Source organism: Bufo gargarizans, chromosome 5 (genome assembly GCF_014858855.1).
Source record: "Bufo gargarizans isolate SCDJY-AF-19 chromosome 5, ASM1485885v1, whole genome shotgun sequence".
In the NCBI taxonomy this organism is placed as follows: Eukaryota; Metazoa; Chordata; class Amphibia; order Anura; family Bufonidae; genus Bufo; species Bufo gargarizans.
Window position 1 is genome coordinate 238,308,093 of NC_058084.1, and position 13,686 is coordinate 238,321,778.

Sequence of the window (13,686 nt, forward strand, 5' to 3'; positions counted from 1 at the left end):
GTCAGAATACGAACCTGTAGAAAGCAGCGGCTCTCTGACCCAAAGTTCGGACGAGGAGGCTGAGGTCCCTGATAGAACCAGGCGTACCCGGCCCCGTGTTGCTAGACCGCAGGTTGCGCAGGATCCGCTTCAAGAGCATCAGAGTGGGGCTGGTGCTGCCGGATTACGTGGTGAGGCATACACCAGCAGACCAGCCCATCCTGGACCTAGTACCAGCACTGCCGTACAACCTGGTGAAGTAGCGAGCACCAGAAGGGCAGTTGAAGCTGGTACGGTGGCACGAGCAGTAGTGACCCCGTCGCAGCCACCGCAAAGACGTGCCCGTAGAGCCCCTAGAATCCCAGAGGTGCTGGCAAACCCTGATTGGCAGCCCCCAACTTCAGCCGCACCTGTAGTTCCCCCTTTCACCGCCCTGTCTGGAGTTCGGGTTGAGACAGCTCAGATCGGTTCGGCCCTGGGATTTTTTGAGCTGTTCTTGACTGCGGAGCTCTTAGACATAGTCGTGGCAGAGACAAACCGGTATGCCACACAATTTATAACCGCTAACCCGGGAAGCTTTTATGCCCAGCCTTTCCGGTGGAAACCAGTCCAAGTTTCCGAATTTAAAACTTTTCTGGGCCTCCTCCTCAACATGGGCCTGACAAAAAAACATGAATTGCGGTCATATTGGTCCACGAACCCAATTCATCACATGCCCATGTTCTCTGGTGCAATGTCCAGGACACGATTTGAGACCATCCTGCGTTTCTTGCACTTTAGTGACAACACTGCCTCCCGTCCCAGAGGCCACCCTGCTTTTGACCGGCTCCACAAAATTCGGCCCCTCATAGACCATTTCAACCAGAAATTTGCAGATTTGTATACCCCTGAGCAAAACATCTGCGTAGACGAGTCCCTAATACATTTTACCGGGCGCCTTGGCTTCAAACAATACATCCCAAGCAAGCGCGCCCGGTATGGGGTCAAATTGTATAAGCTCTGTGAAAGGGCCACAGGCTATACCCACAAATTTCGTGTCTATGAGGGAAAAGATCAGACCCTGGAGCCGGTCGGTTGCCCTGACTACCTGGGGAGCAGTGGGAAGATAGTTTGGGACTTGGTGTCACCCTTATTCGGCAAGGGGTACCATCTTTATGTGGACAATTTTTACACAAGTGTGGCCCTCTTTAGGCATTTGTTTCTAGAACGGATTGGCGCCTGTGGTACCGCGCGAACTAGTCGCGCGGGCTTCCCCCAACGGCTCGTTAGCACCCGTCTTGCAAGGGGGCAGAGGGCCGCACTGTGTAACGAAGAACTGCTCGCGGTGAAATGGAGAGACAAGCGTGACGTTTACATGCTCTCCTCCATTCACGCAGACACGACAATACAAATTGAGCGAGCAACCCGTGTCATTGAAAAGCCCCTCTCAGTCCACGACTATAACCTCCACATGGGAGGGGTCGACTTCAATGACCAGATGTTGTCTCCGTATTTAGTTTCCCGCAGAACCAGACGCTGGTATAAGAAGGTGTCTGTATATTTGATTCAATTGGCGCTGTATAATAGTTTTGTTCTCTACAGTAAGGCTGGGAGAACTGGATCCTTCCTCAAATTTCAGGAAGAGATCATTGAGAACCTCCTGTATCCAGAAGGTTCCGTGGCCCCATCCACCAGTGTAGTTAGCCGTCTACACGAGCGACATTTCCCCAATGTCGTTGCTGGTACCTCAACCCAACCGTCACCCCGAAAAAGATGTCGTGTCTGTAGCAGGAGTGGAATAAGGCGTGACACCCGGTATTTCTGTCCTGACTGTCCTGACCACCCTGCCCTATGCTTAGGGGATTGTTTCCGAAAGTACCACACACAGGTACACCTAGCATAGGGATCACATCTCACCAGGATAGGCACACAGGGCTATTAGGGCCCATTCACTCACTGCTGCTGCAAACCTCTCCTTTCACCTGGGACAAAGTGCATAACGCACTTCGCCACATCTTTGGGCGATTTGCGCTTTGCACATTGACCCATGGGGGAGGAGAGGTTTGTTCTATAAAGGTAAAAAAACAAAAAAAAAACAAAAAAAAAAAACAGGTAAGCAAACAGGTTAATGTTTAGTTCCAAAAGTTAAAGTTACATGTTCTGTTCCAAAGTTAAAATTATTGTGTTGTGGCCTGGTTTTTTCTTTTTTTTTTTTTTTGTCTTTTTACCTTCCAGGTGGACCAACCGATGAACTAGCTGCAGCACCGATGTGCATTCTGACAGAAGCATTGCGCTGCTGTCAGATTACACGCAAGTCGGTGTATGCGGCGCTGCAAGACGGGATTTTCTCCTCTGCAGTGACAGATACGTTTGCCGAAGCATACGAGCTGAGGAGGAGGCGGCGTTCCTATGCTTTGGCAAGCATTTTGTATATATATATATATATATAAAAAAAAAAATCCCGGCAATGATTTATTCATCCACATCGATTGATGCGAATGGAGAAATCTGGTTTGCCAGGGCATACGAGCTAAGTGGGTATGGATGTAGGGCGGAGCTCCTATGTCCTGGCAGACGCCTTTCCCCTCCATTTTTTTTTTTTGGCAGAGATTTTTTCATCCACATTGATCGATGCGAATGAAGAAATCTGTGCCGTTCATTTTTTTCTTTCAGCCCAGAAGCTGAACGGAAAAAAAAATCTCATTACCTGTATGCTCAATATAAGGAGAATAGCAGAAACTCCTAATGCTGGCCATACATGTAATGATTGCGGAGACCCTCAAATGCCAGGGCAGTACAAACACCCCACAACTGACCCCATTTTGGAAAGAAGACACCCCAAGGTATTTGCTGAGGGGCATATTGAGTCCATGAAAGATTGAAATTTTTGTCCTAAGTTAGCGGAAAGTGAGACTTTGTGAGAAAAAACAAAAAAAAATCAATTTCCGCTAACTTATGCGAAAAAAAAAAAATTCTATGAACTTGCCAGGCCCCTCATTGGATACCTTGGGGTGTCTTCTTTCCAAAGTGGGGTCACATGTGGGGTATTTATACTGCCCTGGCTTTTTAGGGGCCCTAAAGCGTGAGAAGAAGTCTGGGATCCAAATGTCTAAAAATGCCCTCCTAAAAGGAATTTGGGCCCCTTTGCGCATCTAGGCTGCAAAAAAGTGTGACACATCTGGTATCGCCGTACTCAGAAGAAGTTGGGGAATGTGTTTTGGGGTGTCATTTTACATATACCCATGCTGGGTGAGAAAAATATCTTGGTCAAATGCCAACTTTGTATAAAAAAATGGGAAAAGTTGTCGTTTGCCAAGATATTTTTCTCACCCAGCATGGGTATATGTAAAATGACACCCCAAAACACATTCCCCAACTTCTCCTGAGTACGGCGATACCAGATGTGTCACACTTTTTTGCTGCCAAGGTGGGCAAAGGGGCACATATTCCAAAGTGCACCTTTCGGATTTTGCAGGGCATTTTTTACACATTTTGATTGCAAGGTACTTCTCACACATTTGGGCCCCTAAATTGCCAGGGCAGTATAACTACGCCACAAGTGACCCCATTTTGGAAAGAAGACACCCCAAGGTATTCCGTGAGGGGCACGGCGAGTTCCTAGAATTTTTTATTTTTTGTCACAAGTTAGCGGAAAATGATGATTTTTTTTTTTTTCTCTTTTTTCCTTACAAAGTCTCATATTCCACTAACTTGCGACAAAAAATAAAAAATTCTAGGAACTCGCCATGCCCCTCACGGAATACCTTGGGGTGTCTTCTTTCCAAAATGGGGTCACTTGTGGCGTAGTTATACTGCCCTGGCAATTTAGGGGCCCAAATGTGTGAGAAGTACCTTGCAATCAAAATGTGTAAAAAATGCCCTGCAAAATCCGAAAGGTGCACTTTGGAATATGTGCCCCTTTGCCCACCTTGGCAGCAAAAAAGTGTGACACATCTGGTATCGCCGTACTCAGGAGAAGTTGGGGAATGTGTTTTGGGGTGTCATTTTACATATACCCATGCTGGGTGAGAAAAATATCTTGGTCAAATGCCAACTTTGTATAAAAAAATGGGAAAAGTTGTCTTTTGCCAAGATATTTCTCTCACCCAGCATGGGTATATGTAAAATGACACCCCAAAACACATTCCCCAACTTCTCCTGAGTACGGCGATACCAGATGTGTGACACTTTTTTGATGCCAAGGTGGGCAAAGGGGCGCATATTCCAAAGTGCACCTTTCGTATTTCACCGGTCATTTTTTACAGATTTTGATTGCAAAGTACTTCTCACACATATGGGCCCCTAAATTGCCAGGGCAGTATAACTACGCCACAAGTGACCCCATTTTGGAAAGAAGACACCCCAAGGTATTCCGTGAGGGGCATGGCGAGTTCCTAGAATTTTTTATTTTTTGTCGCAAGTTAGTGGAATATGAGACTTTGTAAGGAAAAAAGAGAAAAAAAAAAAATCATCATTTTCCGCTAACTTGTGACAAAAAATAAAAAATTCTAGGAACTCGCCGTGCCCCTCACGGAATACCTTGGGGTGTCTTCTTTCCAAAATGGGGTCACTTGTGGCGTAGTTATACTGCCCTGGCAATTTAGGGGCCCAAATGTATGAGAAGTACCTTGCAATCAAAATGTGTAAAAAATGCCCTGCAAAATCCGAAAGGTGCACTTTGGAATATGTGCCCCTTTGCCCACCTTGGCAGCAAAAAAGTGTGACACATCTGGTATCGCCGTACTCAGGAGAAGTTGGGGAATGTGTTTTGGGGTGTCATTTTACATATACCCATGCTGGGTGAGAAAAATATCTTGGTCAAATGCCAACTTTGTATAAAAAAATGGGAAAAGTTGTCTTTTGCCAAGATATTTCTCTCACCCAGCATGGGTATATGTAAAATGACACCCCAAAACACATTCCCCAACTTCTCCTGAGTACGGCGATACCACATGTGTGACACTTTTTTGCTGCCAAGGTGGGCAAAGGGGCGCATATTCCAAAGTGCACCTTTCGGATTTCACCGGTCATTTTTTACACATTTTGATTGCAAAGTTCTTCTCACACATTTGGGCCCCTAAATTGCCAGGGCAGTATAACTACACCACAAGTGACCCCATTTTGGAAAGAAGACACCCCAAGGTATTCTGTGAGGGGCATGGCGAGTTCCTAGAATTTTTTATTTTTTGTCGCAAGTTAGTGGAAAATGAGACTTTGTAAGAAAAAAAAATAAAAAAAAATCATCATCATTTTCCGCTAACTTGTGACAAAAAATAAAAAGTTCTATGAACTCACTATGCCCATCAGCGAATACCTTAGGGTGTCTACTTTCCGAAATGGGGTCATTTGTGGGGGTTTTCTACTGTCTGGGCATTGTAGAACCTCAGGAAACATGACAGGTGCTCAGAAAATCAGAGCCGTTTCAAAAAGCGGAAATTCACATTTTTGTACCATAGTTTGTAAATGCTATAACTTTTACCCAAACCATTTTTTTTTTGCCCAAACATTTTTTTTTTATCAAAGACATGTAGAACTATAAATTTAGCGAAAAATTTATATATGGATGTCGTTTTTTTTTGCTAAATTTCACAGCTGAAAGAGAAAAATGTCATTTTTTTGCAAAAAAATCGTTATATTTTGATTAATAACAAAAAAAGTAAAAATGTCAGCAGCAATAAAATACCACCAAATGAAAGCTCCATTAGTGAGAAGAAAAGGAGGTAAAATTCATTTGGGTGGTAAGTTGCATGACCGAGCGATAAACGGTGAAAGGAGTGTAGTGCCGAAGTGTAAAAAGTGGCCTGGTCATGAAGGGGGTTTCACCTAGCGGGGCTGAAGTGGTTAATATAGAAAAACGGAATATTTTCCCAAATATATATCCATCTGTTAAGCGTCTCATGCTCTATAACATGCCACTTGCAGATTGCACTGTGGTGACTTTTTTACTGCAGCAGAGCTCAGCTATTAAGCCAGAGCCACTATCATATGCAGGTCACAACCCTATGTAGCATCTTAAAAGTCAGTGTTCTTTATTATTTAACAATTCAGCATTTAAGAGATCACATTTGAACCATGGATGGCAGACTTATATTATATATATTTAGATGAAATATGTTTTGCATATTACTATGAATAATGTTAAAAATGTGTCTGAAAATGTTATTTGCTAAATAAAAAGACAAATGTTATACAAATCATCACAAACGCCTACAGAATCAGTCTTATTTCTGATTAAACCTATTATGAAGCTTTAAAGGGAACCTGTCACCTTCAAAACACATTTTAAACCGACATCATTACCTTACAGTAGCCCCCCAGTGTGTTCCTAATCATGTTTTTCATTCTATCACTAGTTGTTATATACTTTATAAAAACGCTGTTTTAATCTGTGTTTTTGCAATTCTCAGAGTCAACAGTTTGTAAAGTGCAGCGGCCTCCTTGCTTCAAGTCAAGCTAAACCTGCCCCTTACCCGTCCTCTCTTCACTGTGATTGACATCCTGCTGTGAGGCTGGGATCATGCATCTCTCGCACATGCGCGGTGCGCTCCTTGTCATTGCAAGATCCCGTCTTTGGCTCCCGCACTCAGCCGGCCGCTTTCCTCTCTCTGCGCATGCGCCAGGGGCTACTGCAAGTTAATAATGTCGGTTTAAAATGTGTTTTGGAGGTGACAGGTTCCTTTTAAATTAATATACATAAATGTTTCATGTTGATTTATTTTCTTCCAGTGGATGGTATTCTATACTTGATAGATTCTCTCTTCCAATGTCTTTTTTTCTTTGTAAAACTTTTCCTCCTGTGAAGCCTAGAAGTCCACCACCAATTGCAGTTGCAATTCCAGCTGCTTTAAATCCTGCCAACAAGCCAATAGGCCCCCCAACTATTCCACCAATGAGTGCACCTGCTGCAGGAAGCAGTGACAGCTTGTATTTCAATGCCTTGTAAAATAATGAAATATAAAAAACAATGTTAGTGTAAATCCCAAATTCATACTAAAATACTGTTAACTGTAAGGGAGAGAAGAAACAAAACAAACTTTAAAATCACAACACGGGTGTTATAATATTTTACCACCCACAAATCTTTATTTTGCAGCTATACAATATATGCAGAACTAAGCATTTACCAGCTACCATATTTTTCGGACTATAAGACGCACTTCTGTCCCCCAAAAGTGAGGGAATGCTGAGGAGGGAATGCTGAGGAGTGAGGGAAAGTGAGGAGTGGCAGTGTGTCTTATACTCCGAATGCTAATGATGTGATCAGCATGCGAGAGGTGCGAGAAGCGGTGAGGGAAGCGCTGCGAGGCTGTACTCACCCTCCCTGGTCTTCTTCCGGGCCCCACTCTGCACTATGTCCTGACAGCGTACAGGATCAGGACGTAGTGCACAAAGGCGTGCACTATGACCTGACACTGCACAATGTCAGGTCATAGTGCCACGTGGGCCAGAAGAAGACCAGGGAGCAGTGAGTGGAAGCACCGTCCAGCGTAAGTGAGGCAAGTTTATTTTACCAGATGAAAGGTCCTCTTTAAATCACCCCCTATCCCAGTTTTACATATAAAATATATAAACAATAAATAATCATATTACATATCGCCACGCCCAAAAAAGTGCCAACTATTAAAATATTTTAAAAAATCCTATGCAGTGAACGCCATAACAGAAAAAATTATAGAAAATTGCGCGTTTCGACATTTTTTTTCCATCTTGTCCCCCCCCAAAAAAATAGGATCGGACTGTTCGATAATGGGCCGGATGTTCCATAAAATTCGGAATGCAGGATGCTTTTTTGGCGTTTTATTTTTTTGGTGTGGTATTGAATAGTATAGAGTATCGCAATACTTTTTTATGGTATCGAAATCAAATTTTTGTATCGCAGCAAGCCTAGTTTATTTATCTTTTTTTTTTTACATCTGATTGGAGGTCTGATCTGAGGCTATTGGGGGTTAGGTGGTCTGATCTGAGGCTGATGGAGCTTGTGGGTCTGACAAGGGTCTGATCTGAGACTGATGGAGCTTGGAGGTATAATCTAAGGTCTGATAAAGAATGGGTGTTGTACTTTCTAATGGCACCATTTAATATTGTATTAGATGTAGTAGGAATCGGAAAAAAATCCCAAATGGGGTGAAAAAAAACGAAAACAAAACGCAATTCCATCACATTTTTATGTGTTTTCTTTATTCCCTTTATTGCCTGGGTCAGTACAATTACAATGATACCAAATTTATATAGTTTTCCTTGTGTTTTAATACTGAAATAAAATACACCATATTCTAACCCCCATAATTTTTTTACCGTTACATCAATGGAGCTTTGTGAGGGACAATCTGTACTTTTTATTAATACCATTTTGGATTATGACAGACTTTTTGACCACTTCTTATTCATTTATTTCTTATGGAAGTGAAGTGATGAAAAAAACGTAGGAATCAGCCTTTTTTTTTTTTTTTTTTTTTCAGTTTTGGCATTAATCGTACTGGAAAAATACATTTATTTTAATAGTTTAGGCATTTTGGGACATTATGATTATCATATTATTTTTATTCTAAAACATTTTTTACATTTTTTTTTTTAAGTCCCCATTCAGCGATCTTCAAATCGCTACAAATTTGCACTGCCTTATAAGCCCCACTTACTGTTTCCTATGGCGCCCTGCCACCTGCAGACCTCCGTAGGAACAATAGCTCTGATATTCCTGTTTTTTTCAGAGACCCAGCACATCAGAGTGAACAAACAAAGTGCTCTGTTTCCGGGCATAGGACGTATACCCCACACAGTGATCAGGGTAGCTGTTCCAGACCCGGAAACACAGAGCTTCCAGATGACCTCCATCATACATGTACAGCAACTAAGTCATCTAAGAGTTAAAAGTTGTTTTTTTCAGGCCTTTGCATTGATGAACTATCCTAAGGATTGGCATGTGATCAGTGTTTGATTTACGGGGCTCCCACTGATCGGCTGCTTCAGCAAATTCCAATGTGAACCCTTCTGTACCTGGCACTGTAGCACAGCCCCATTCAATTATACAGTGTAAATTTGTAAATAACTAATACTAAGATGTCAAAGAAAAGGCCTAGAAATCTGGGTGAAATGTAATTATATTGCCACTTGGCTAGATGAGGATAAAATTAAGCACTAAGGCTACTTTGACACTAGCGTTTTGGCTTTCCGTTTGTGAGATCCGTTCAGGGCCCTCAAAAGTGGTCCAAAACGGATCAGTTTTGACCTAATGCATTCTGAATGGAGAATAATCCACTCAGAATGCATCAATTTGCCTTTGTTCAGTCACCATTGCACTCTGGAGACGGACACCACTGTCCGCCTGACGAAGTGGAGCTAAACAGATCTGTCCTGGCACACAATGTAAGTCAATGGGGAAGGATCCGTTTTCTCTGACACAATAGAAAACAAATCCATCCCCCATTGACTTTCAATGGTGTTCAAGACGGATCACTCATGGCTATAGAAGACATAATACAACCAAATCTGTTCATGATGGATGCATGCGGTTGTATTATTGTAACGGAAGCGTTTTTGCAGATCCATGAAGGATCCGCAAAAACGCTAGTGTGACAGTAGCCTTACACAACATGAGTGTCTCATCATGCAATAATCTTTCTTTGGCCTCATGCACACAACCATATTTTTGGTACACATTAAATATGGATTTTTTTGTGGATTGAATGTGGACTCATTCATTTCTATGGGGCTATAAAATGTGCGGGAGGCAAAACAGATACGGTTGTGTGCAGGAAGCCTCAGTCTAAAAGATTTGCAAAATTAAATTGACTGCCATGGGTAGCAAAAGTGTTTACTTCTTGCAACCAACACTATCTGCATATTTTATATAGCAGTGGTCTACCTGGCTGTGGCAAAACTACAACACCCAGAATGCCCAAACAACCAAATGTGTTTCGTCACAGCTAAAAAGCCCCATACTGGAGATTATTTCACAAGGAAAAAACTTAATAGAATTATGCATATGCTGCATATAGTCAGTACAAATTCCAAATATACTGTGTCTTAGAAATTCTCAATATAACTAGTAAAAAATTGTATATTATTATTCTCAAACTTACATAGTTACATAGTACGGCTGAAACAAGAAAAGTCCTTCAAGTTCAACTGGGGGATGGGTGGGGATGTGCAAGGGAGGGTGAGTGAGAAGGAAGAATTCTACCCATTTTCACAAGCATTAACTTTATTTCATTTTAAGAATTCATCTAAGCCCTTTTTTAAACTGTCCGCTGTTCCTGCTGTGACCACGTCCGGAGGTAGACCAATTCCACTGATTCACAGTTCTTATGGTGAAGAAGCCTTGATGCCTCTGGAGACTGAACTTTTTCTTATCCAGAAGGAGGCAGTGCCCCCTTGTCTTTTGTGGGGATTTTACAAACTGTTGACTTTGAAAAAGTATCTGAAATGAATCACATGCAATATGCAGGATGTCTACTTCTTGGTGCTTAAAGAATGAATGTGATAGCATATCACAGCAGAGATTGATTTCTTCTTCACTGCTCCCTCCTTTTTACCCATGTGTCATTTCTTTCTTATTTCCTTAATTGCTGTTTCCCTCAGCATTAAAGACGGCGGATCAATTGTGTTAATACAGAAGATTGCTAGCAGGCACAGTACCATTGATTCAACAGCAGGAGCATATCCCTACCTTCCCCAGGTTCTTGGTTCCCTCTTCGACATTCACAGCAGCAGTGTTGACATGGTCTTCAATGCTGTCAATCTTCTCCTGCTGCGCCTGGATGCAAAGGAATTATGAGTGAGATTTCCTGCTGAGAACCAACAGAAAGCCAATACACACTATTTAATTTTTGTAATCAGGGACCCTGCGGCAGCTTTCATCTGGAGCGCTGTGTAGCTGCACAGCTGTTAATGGCAGTTCACTAATAGCACCTGATAAATAGTGCTGGAAGGGGAAAGAAATTAAAGCTAAAGATTTAACTATTAGTTTTCTGTCTTCTTTCCACCGCCTGCTTCAAGAATTTTACATAAACTAGATTTGCAGTTCTCAGAGACCACTTCACTTCAATGGGGCCGCAAAAGATGCAGGCACCAAAAGTATTCTGCAAAAAAATAGAACATGTCTTATTCTTGTCCATTTTGCAGACAAGAATAGCATTTCTATCATGGGCTACCTGTTCTATAAATTGCAGAATGCACATGGCCGGCACCAGTGTTTTGAGGATCCACATTTTGCGGACAGCAAAACATGTTGCAGTCGTGTGCATGAGCCTTTAGGCTGAGTTCACACTTTAGTTATTTGGTCAGTTATTTCGATCAGTCATTGTGAGCTATAACCATGTGTGGGTCAAAAACACAGAACAGGTGCACATCAAATCATTACACCTGATCTCTGAGTAGGCTTCACTACTAAAAGGAGCGCACTGCGTCATAGAAACCAATGACACTGTGCGCTCCAGCAATGCCAGTCCTGTATCTCACGGACATCTGCATGAGGCTTTACTGACCAAATAACTGAAATGTGACTCAGCCTTAGACCAAATTTACTATCTTGCAATCTATTTGTACAAACAACATACTGGAAGCACATTGGTAGTTAGTACAGATATCTATTGACTTTTTTTATGGAAGTACTGTATATGTTTATACCGGAAAATAATAAAATGACCTTTGATTACTGCAAGCGCGTCTACTGCATCCTGTTTCTATTACTACATATTAGCTTTCAGATAGGTCATATAGTTCACGACACAAAAAAACTTTTCTACATCGGTAGGTTTGTTAACTAAGCAAAATAGTGGAAAACAGAGTTTACTACCATTGCTATATTTGAGTACAAGCAATTATATTCAGATTAACCCCATCTAGTAGCCTCCATTAAATTCACACTGTACACAGCTATGGTGCTCCTGTTGGAAATCAATAAATATACTATACCTTGATTTTGTATTTTGCCAGCTATTCTGTTACCTTAAATCCCAAAAAAGATTCAGGGTATGACCACATGAAATGCCCGTGCTATGCTTGGGATGCGGCTGCCTATAGCTATACAAGCCACAGCTACATCCTCTAATTACTAATAATTACTAATAACTAATCCACTAAATACAAGAGCATTATGTCCTATTAATTGTTAATGGTTGCTGGGTTTTAAGGTTTACCATGTGTTCATTTAGGCTACTTTCACACTTGCGTTTGGTGCGGATCCATCATGGATCTGCACAGACGGATCCGTTCAGACAATACAACCGTCTGCATCCGTTCAGAATGGATCCGTTCGCATTATCTTTAACATAGCCAAGACAGATCCGTCTTGAACACCAATGAAAGTCAATGGAGGTCGGATCCGTTTTCTATTGTGCCAGATTGTGTCATAGAAAACGGATCCGTTTGGCTCAGTTTCATCTGCAAGCAGCGTTTTGGTGTCCGCCTCCAAAGCAGAATGGAGAAGGAAGGGAGGGAAACTAATGCATTCTGAGCGAATCCTTTTCCATTCAGAATGCATTCGGGCAAAACTGATCCATTTTGGACCGCTTGTGAGAGCCCTGAACAGATCTCACAAACAGAAAGCCAAAACGCCAGAGTGAAAGTAGCCTAACAGTGGAGGTTATCAATATCAGATCAGCGGGGGTTTGACACCTGAGCCCCCTTGCCAGTAACGTCACCGCACAGTATAGGTCATCATTACGTTTTCCAGGATAACCCCTTTAAGGTTCCCACACAGCCACACTGTCCCTAGTTGGTACAACAGCACCACGGTTAGCCAGAGTACCACAATAAAAGCCAGAGTGCCCCAAGTCAGCACAGTACTTAGGTTTTCCGCTGCTTTGCCACTTCTGCTGCATGAAGGAAGTTACAAATGCACTTGCTACTTCATAGTCCTCTGCTGATGTCAACAGCAGAATGTATTGCAAAACTAAGCAGCCTCTTACAAATTGCCTTTGCTGGATAGAAACATCATGTCTTAGTACATCTCTTAGAACCTGAGGCTCTTGGGAACCATGTTACAGTTTACCAAGAAATGTAAGGCTTGCCTGCCTTAGAGTCAGTTCATACGGCTAATTTTTGTGCGTAAAAAACATAAAAAAAAAGTCTATAAACAGTGTCTCATTCATTTGAAGGGGAGTTAGCACTTGATTCTTTTTTTACACGTGTAAAAAAGCAGCATGCCGTATCTTGGCGCAGAATCAGCGATGATTTTCCCATTGAAATTACCAGGAAGCAGAAAAAAGATTGGCATAATCTTAAAGCGTAAAAATCTGCTTGGATTCAGCGATGATTTTTTACATGTGTTTTAAAAATCTGCAGTTTGGATTGACAATAACAGTTTGAGAAGCAATGTTAGGGTCCATTCACACGTCCGTTGTTTCTTTCCTGATCTGTTCCGTTTTTTGCTGAACAGATCTGGACCAGATCTGTACCCATTCATTTTCAATGGGTCCTGAAAAAAAATCTGACATTGTGCTGTCCGTTTTTTTTCAGGACCCATTGAAAATGAATGGGTCCAGATCTGGTCCAGATCTGTTCCGCAAAAAACGGAACAGATCAGTAAAGAAACAACGGACGTGTGAATGGACCCTAAGGCTTGTTTCACACTAGCGTTCGGGGCTCCACTTGTGAGTTCCGTTTGAAGGCTCTCACAAGCGGCCCCGAACGCATCCGTACTGCCCTTATGCATTCTGAGTGGATGCGGATCTGGCACCGTTTGTCCTCCGCTGCACTCAGCAGGCAGACACCCGAACGCTGCTTTCA

At 42.3% G+C, this 13,686-nt stretch overlaps 1 protein-coding gene across 3 annotated transcripts in view; it reads right to left on the reverse strand.

Moving 5' to 3' along the window:
* Positions 1–5,698: 5,698 nt before the first annotated feature.
* The window catches only part of STX17 (syntaxin 17), a 143,276-nt gene continuing 135,288 nt past the window's right edge, over positions 5,699–13,686 (reverse strand). For 2 of the 3 annotated variants that reach the window (XM_044293685.1, XM_044293687.1), the window contains exons 7-8: positions 10,625–10,711; positions 5,699–6,894 (exon numbers count right to left, since the gene is read on the reverse strand). In XM_044293685.1, coding sequence (XP_044149620.1) covers positions 6,661–6,894; positions 10,625–10,711 — 321 coding nt within the window. In that variant the 3' untranslated portion in view covers positions 5,699–6,660. The remainder of the gene's footprint in view (positions 6,895–10,624; positions 10,712–13,686) is intronic. The other variant, XM_044293686.1, reaches the window with a different exon arrangement.